General features: G+C 41.9%; 1 protein-coding gene across 1 annotated transcript; it reads left to right on the top strand.

The window, feature by feature from the left end:
• The first annotated feature begins 628 nt into the window (after positions 1-628).
• tmem182a (transmembrane protein 182a) lies at positions 629-7,409 on the top strand. The gene is made up of 5 exons (XM_021578796.2): positions 629-1,023; positions 3,131-3,263; positions 5,413-5,511; positions 5,713-5,850; positions 6,043-7,409. Exons 1-5 carry the CDS (start codon positions 865-867, stop codon positions 6,267-6,269), a joined length of 756 nt encoding a protein of 251 aa, XP_021434471.1. The 5' UTR covers positions 629-864; the 3' UTR covers positions 6,270-7,409.
• Positions 7,410-7,755: the final 346 nt, after the last annotated feature.

The following is a 7,755-nucleotide window of genomic DNA, read 5'->3' on the forward strand; positions in this document are numbered from 1 at the left end:
TATCAGCCAGATCTCAGAGAAGATAAGAGAGTTTGGCCTCACATCATCTCATGGAGTCAGATGACAACTGTGGATCCCATGGAAGTGACGCATCCTGTTTTCAATACCCACCACCTACTATCGCCACATCCCACCATGGGCGGTGGCTTGGGGTTGTGAGTGTGTGTGTGTGGTGGTCCCAACATGGGGCGGAGGCTTGGGGTTGTGAGTGTGTGTGTGTGGTGGTCCCAACATGGGGCGGTGGCTTGGGGTTGTGAGTGTGTGTATGTGTGTGTGTGTGATGGGCTTTAACTTGGTGGAGGCAACGTTTCAGTCTCACTGCTTACCCCCTCCCTCTATGATTTTCTTGTGCATGTGGGGGGTGTCCAGTTGCTGGTAGATATTTATGTGTTGGACCCCCCCCCCCCCCCTCCCCCCCCCCCTAACAGTCGGGAGAGTGTGGGCAGCAGGCACCTTCAATCAGCCCCCCAAAATAGCACAGGGAGAGGGATCCACGCCCCTGTGAGTTCCCTGACTATCTCCTCCTGCCCAGTCCAGTCCAGTCCAGCCCAGTCCATTCCCGTTCTAAGCAACCCACAAAGAGACAAAGAGACAAACAGAGAAGAGCCAGGATAAGACCAATACACAGCATAGTGACATTCCATCTTGGAGAAAGAATCTCAGCTTGGAATATATTGGGACACTGGGAATATACACACATAGCTATAGAAGTGTGTTAGTGGACCCAGCATTGGCAGACACACTCCGACTGCGGGAAAAGAGTGTGCTTGACTTCTCAGAGGAACACACAAGCACATACAGGGCTAGCTGATTGGGCCAAGGTTCTCCATACAGTGGCACTGTGTGTCTGGCCTGTCCTGCACCATGAAGCTGAGTGTGGCTCTGTTCTTCGCGGGGCTGTTCGGGGCTCTGGCAGCCATGTTTGTCCTCCTCTCCTTCGGGACAGATTACTGGCTCCTGGCCTCTGAGACATGCGACGAAGAAACTAACAGAACCATAGGACCTGGGGGCATTGCCATAGAGGTAAGGAACATGGAGCTTCCTGATTACCGTCATGAGATTTTCTGTTGTTATATTTCAAATATTTTAGTCCAATATTTACCTATTATATACAATAGTCCACTAATTATTACCTATGTAATAATCATGTAATAATGACAAAGTAATAACTTTTCATTGAAACAACCAGCACTACAGCAGGTGGAAACAGCAGGTGGACGTAAGAAAAGGTTTGGTGTAGCCTCTCTTTTCTCTTTATATCAGTGGTCATAAAATACAAACAAAGGAGACGAAAAAGGTAGTCATTGGTGTAAGATTGGGGGTAACATTGGCTAAGACTGTTGTTTTGTCTCTATTTGCTGAATTGAGGGTTAGGGGTTGGAGGTTAGGGTTATGGTGGGTTTGGGTAGTCTGGGAGGATCAGCTGGTCAGAGACTGATTATAGACCATAGAAGTCAAGGAAAGTTGTTCCTTTTCTGGTTGGAGTCTCCTTAGAGGAAGTGGTGTCGGGGTCAAGGTCAAACCTGATTCCACTAATCAAAGCCTTGATGTTTATATAATTAGTTGCATCAGCTGTGTTGGTGCTGGGCTAGAACAAAAATGTGTGTGTGGGAGGGGGGGGGGGGGGGGGGGGGCAGACCTTTACAATATGAGCCAGAGGTGGGGGGGGGGCAGACCTTTACAATGCTGAAGTAGCCTACAGTCAATTCATCTGAAAAGCATTTCCTGTATTATATTACTGCCCTATTAAGACATATTTGTTTTAAAAAAGTAATAACATGGACCACCACACTATTTTATTTTCTATTTTAGGGCACTTGGGGGTATCTGAAACTAATGTGTAAAAATGATTTGATGATACTTTTTAATCTGGCCTTAGAAATAATAATAAGATATGTCAAATCAGGTAATGCCCAATTTAAGTCTAAATGAGAATGCTTGAATGATTGAAATGCATCAGAGAGGTATTGACAGGTTCAGGAAAGCAGAAGGAAGATCACCAGCATCATTGTGTATTTCATCTTAGAGCAGAAGTTAGATTCATTTCCCCCGGTCATTATGTGTGGTTTTGTCACTGTTCAAACCATTCAAATACTAGAGCCAAATTCATAGGACGAAAAATAATTAAACATGCCTCATTGGCTTTAGAAAAACATTGGTTGCCTGGTCAAACAGCCTCGATCACACCGACAGCGGCATTGCTTTTTTGGTACACCAGAAGTACATTCATTTCCCATGGAACGCTGCATTTGCCTTGCAGCATTGTGTTGCAGAGGAAGTTGCAGTGTGTTCTGTGTTCTGTGTGGCGCATTACGTTGGATATATCCAATGTGTGCATCAAATTGTTTGAGTAGATTTGTGCAGAAATAGCAGCAAAAGGTGAATGTGAACTTTTGTTGCTCACAATTTTCGATTACATAATGAAAAGTTTGACTGCAGAATTTATTATGCAGCATTGATGCAATGACGCTATCAGTCTGCTCAAGGCATCAGAGGCCTAAAGCACACAGTCGCGGTTTAAAAAACAACAACAATTATGATAAAACTGGGGGGGACAAAAATGCAATTTCAGAATGTGTGGGGGACATGTCCACCCCGTCCCTATAGCAAAAGTCGCACCCCACTACAGTATACATACCTCCCTAGGGGCTGCTAGTGAAACCAGACACTGTTTAATGCAGTTGCTCTGCAACCATCCAGCAAATGAGACACGTTGGATTCCTGAGTGATAGAAATACAACACTACAGTGATATGTAGTTGAATATCAAATATCACTCACTACAGCAGATCCAGGTTCTCACAATGAGCAATGACAAAGGAATGTCTGCATGATATCCATACTATCAAAAAAAAGCTAAAGGTGCTCCCTCAGCGTGACCCTTGACCTTACAGTCAGCAGCTGTAGCACTGGCACCATATACTATGACAACATTTATGTGAACCAGTTGGCAAAGTACGACATAATACATGACATTATGGCTAATGCTAGAAAAGAAAATACCAGGCAAAATGTGAAGACGACTAAGACTTTTTATGACATGTTATTATGTCATTGTTACGGCTGTAATATGAAGGACTTATGGTGGAGTGTTCTACTAATGTGTTGTTACTATTATTATCTTCCCTCAGCGTGGGGACATGATTCTGGTGGAACCCGGTATGGGGTTCCCCCCAGACACCACCTTCTACCACGAGGGCTTCTTCTGGAGGTGCTCCTTCGGGGGAAACCTGGACGATGACACCCTCTTGAAGTTCTGGATCAGTAAGTCAGATAACATATTCTGCAAATGCTGTTAAATTTAACACAGAGCAAGTGTCTATATGGGTCCATACTTTTAAAATATTAAATGAACACTGTGCTTATTAAAATATTAAATGAACACTGTGCTTAGTGCTGACGCTGTCACACTTCAACAGTGTGAATTAACACTTTCAAGAGTGTCAATTACACTTTCAATGTGATGCAATAACACCTCATATGCTATTTTTAATACTAGGAAGTGTATATAGTTTACACTGATGGTGAAAGCAATAACACCTCATATAGTATTTTTAACCATTACACCAAGAAGTCTATATCTCTTGATGAGGTCACTCAGTTTTGGGTTAAGGACATTACAATAATATTAACATGTTTTGATTGCTACATGTGCTTATGTAACCATTTCAAAATAATACATTGCTGAAAACAGACACACTCAAACTTTAATTAACATAACCATAGACCACTAAAACTGATACAACACTTCCACTTACGGTTGGCCAAAAATAACTAATTGAAAGCCACGTCGCCCACTAAGCCATGCCTCCAATATCATTTACCAGTGTGCCTTACCTTTTAAAGGGAATTGTAGTTACCACGCATGACTACATTTGTTTGTAACAGAGACATGGCTATTGAATTCATTCATCTTCAGTCCTTTGGACTTCACCGAGTGAGTTTTTACTGTAGGTGAATGTTATCACTAATTAAACTGTTTTTGAAAATGCATTACATATATTACAAGGCCTTACTTTGATGATCAAGTTTTCCCATATCACAGTGATGTTAGGAACCTCATGGTTTACAGGCCTCATGCGGTCTGCAAGTCAAATTATGCTGGCATGTAATTCATATTGGAATTCAGCCAGAACAACCAACAGTTTGTATTTTTATTCCCCCGCAAGCTGCATGCAGAATGACTGTCAGGGTTAGGAACATTAATAAAAGAGACTACCAACACCATTTTAAACTGGAACAACCATTTTTGTAACGGGTGCAATAAATGTAACTAACTGGATTAGTTTAGAAAAATGTATGTTATTTATCTTTGTGTGACAAGATTAATCAATCAATTAATGTACACAAACACAGATATTAAAAACAATCCTAAAAATCTAGCTGCAGTAGAGCATGCGGGAAATATGATAATGGGCGTGGTTTTGACGGGAACGTTTTACTCTCCGCAGAGTAATATTGACACAATCACACTCTCCCATTCAACACTGGTTATTCACTCTTAGAGAGTTCATTTAACTCCTGAATCAACACTAGAAATGTTACACAGAAAAATCAACACTAGGTAACAACGACCAATTTCCTGTGTACTTGTATTAAGTATAACACTGGGGTTTTGGCCATACACAATATGCTGGTTTGTATACTCGGACAAAGTGTGTAACAGCCCCAGTGCTTTTTAGTCGGCATGTACAACGCATGTGTTTATATGCATGTTTGGATATTGGGAAACACATATGACTGAAGCTTTAGACCCTACCTCTCCATTCTCTACTCTCACTCTCTTTCACTCTATCCCATTACTTTCTTTCATCTACATTTGGGCCAGTACAGGGACAGTAGAACAATGCAAACAGTTCATGAAAGTCATTAAGGTAAATCACTTGTTTATCGAATGTGACTTCTGATGCTTTGACGTAGTATGAGACTCCTATCATGAGATGTTATGTCATGTGACTCCATGGAAAGGCTGTATCATGTGATGTTATTCAAGTCCTTTTCCATCTGATGAAATGTGTTGAACATCTCGAATAGGGAACATCCAGGGAGGGTCATTGTCACAAACACCCTAAAGCTCATGGAACGACCTTGCGAGGGTCTGCTGAATTCCACAGGGCAGAGGAGAGAGGGAGAGGAGGAAGATAAATAGATAAAAAATAAACTATTAAGAGTACAAATTAGATTAGATTTAATTCAATTATCAAATTTAATGCATTCGATAAAACCTGAAGACAATGCCAGCTTAGTCTCTGTATTGATCCTACTAGTATATGCTGTCTTTGTACTATAAGGGCCCTTGATGGGGAGAGGATATTTGCTAATGCCTGTGCCACAACCTATTGCTTTTTTGATTAGTTCTATAATGTGATATGATTTAATGTATCTAACAATGTGCCTGTTTGTCTCTCCCTAGCCAATCAGCCCCACTCTAAAGTCTGCACACACGCCTACCTCTTCCCCTTTCCTGTGTCTCAACAGACTCACAACGCCACCGCATATGACTCCGCAATCAGTAAGTGCTTTTCTCTCTCTCTCTCTCTCTCTCTCTCTCTCTCTCTCTCTCTCTCTCTCTCTCTCTCTCTGTGTGTATATATATTTTATATGCCATTGCCATGTAGCCTACTTTGAGATTGTGAGTATTCAAATTAAAGTATAATTCTGTTGCTCACTGGTTTCCATGGTTCTAACAATGATTGACATTTCTATTGTCCAGTCTACAGAGGCTTCTGGAGTATCTTCATGCTAATTGGGGTGGCTGCCGTCGTTTTAGGTGGGTTCTTCATCATCTGCGCCGCCCCATTTGCCAGTCACCGTCTATATAAGGCTGGGGGTGTGCTCTTCCTGACATCTGGTGAGTTATTGGCCTATATCATCATCCTTTTTAGGAGACAACATTTAAGATAGGCTTGAGCACAACAGTTTATCTCTGTTGAAGAGACAAAGATGAAGAGCTCATCCATACCATCACTAAGACCAATATCTGCTGCAGCCAATCTGACACAGTCTACCGCTGTCTCTCTCTCACCCTTCCTGCTCCCTACAGCTCTGTTCCTTCTTGTTGTGGTGGTGATGTATGTGCTGTGGGTGGAGGTGCTGGATGTGGTACAGGTCTACGTGGACCACCAGCGCTCCTCTATTTGTCCCACCTTTGACCTCACCATCCACTACGGCCTGTCCTTCTTCTTCGCCCCCGTCGGCATCTCCTTCTGCCTGCTGGCAGGACTCCTTTTCCTCCTCATTGGCCGGTCCGTACGGATGCAGTACCACTGATTGTTGTCGCTGTGGCAAGAGTGTGATGATGCCCATGGTAGAAGGCCGGGCGCTGAGACTTCCGGAACGCTGCAACGGTTGGGGCCATTTCCATTTCAATTTGTTTAATTGAAGAAGTAAAATGAAATTCCAATTTAAAAAATGTCTCATAGCTAAGCATTGCGGTAAATTGGAATTAGAATTTCAGTTTACTTCCTGAATTGACTTCATTGAAAAGGAATTGACCCCAACCCTGCTCTGTAACTTCAAGAATGTGTCGGAAATCTCTGTGTTCTGTCAATAATCCAGAAATGGAATGGGACTTCTTTGAACTCCGTGGTGTGACTGATTTGACAGGTTACAATGACATGTTTCAGTCACTGCAAGTGTTTGACAGAGTTCCACCCAACATGACACCCTATACCATCATATTAGTGCACTACTTTCACCAGAGCCTCTATAGGGAATAGGGTACCATTTGAGACACAGCCAACCCCTCAGTCCCCCATCACTACATGCTCTTCACCTGACATATACAGTACTGAGAGACACAGGATTGGTTGGTTGAACTGTGGTGGCGGCTGTTGGTGATTTGCTTATACAGGTTGTCGGCTGTCACATGTCACATGTTGCCATAGCAGCGAGTTGGGAATGACTATGGTATAGAATGTTTTGTTTGTTGAATTCTTTCTCTTTGTATTTGTAATTTTAGTCAAATGGTTTTTAGAAGCCTGCTACTGTCATTTGCTGAGTGTGCTGAGGTGTGCTTTAACATAAATGAAGGGTGAACAAGTCACTTTATATGCTTCTCCATAGATTTGATTACCACTTTATAAATATAATACACGTGTATTCCTTTTTCAATTATTAATACATTTTGAGAGAAATGTGAATGCCTTACCATTATATAAGCATGCGGTGTGAAGAGTTAGAATTAAGGTATAGAAATCAAGATTAGGGGCTCTATTCAATCTGGATCGCTGAAGCGTTACATGTTGCGTGACAGAAATGTAAAGATGATTTCTGATTGAGCGGACATATGCAGCTCTGGTTAAAATGTTTGAGTAAAGTATTTGTTTGCCCTGTAAATAGTAGACACTGTAATGAAATTACTACATGCAGTTTAAAACACAAATAAATTGATGACATTTGTTTCATGAATGTGTTTTTTTTGTTGCCATTTCATTCTAAATGAACATGCGCTGATTACTTGAACATACAAATGTTTTCTAAACCAATCAGTGCGTTAGAATTTTGCCCCCGTTACTGGAATGGTTTACGTCGTCCCACAATGTTTCTAACCTCGTTCACAATGCAAGTTGCAGGTGAATAACAATTCCACCACCTGAATGTTCTGGTTGGATTCGAACAGGTGTTACACATCAGTTTGCAAGTCATCATAAGGTGACTTCTAGGTAGGGTTTTACAATTCTGGAAACTTTTCCAGAGATCCTGGAAAAGAGATCCTGGAATTAACAGGAAACATGGAATCCTTCCACCAGGATCT

Source organism: Oncorhynchus mykiss, chromosome 22 (genome assembly GCF_013265735.2).
Source record: "Oncorhynchus mykiss isolate Arlee chromosome 22, USDA_OmykA_1.1, whole genome shotgun sequence".
Lineage (NCBI taxonomy): Eukaryota > Metazoa > Chordata > Actinopteri > Salmoniformes > Salmonidae > Oncorhynchus > Oncorhynchus mykiss.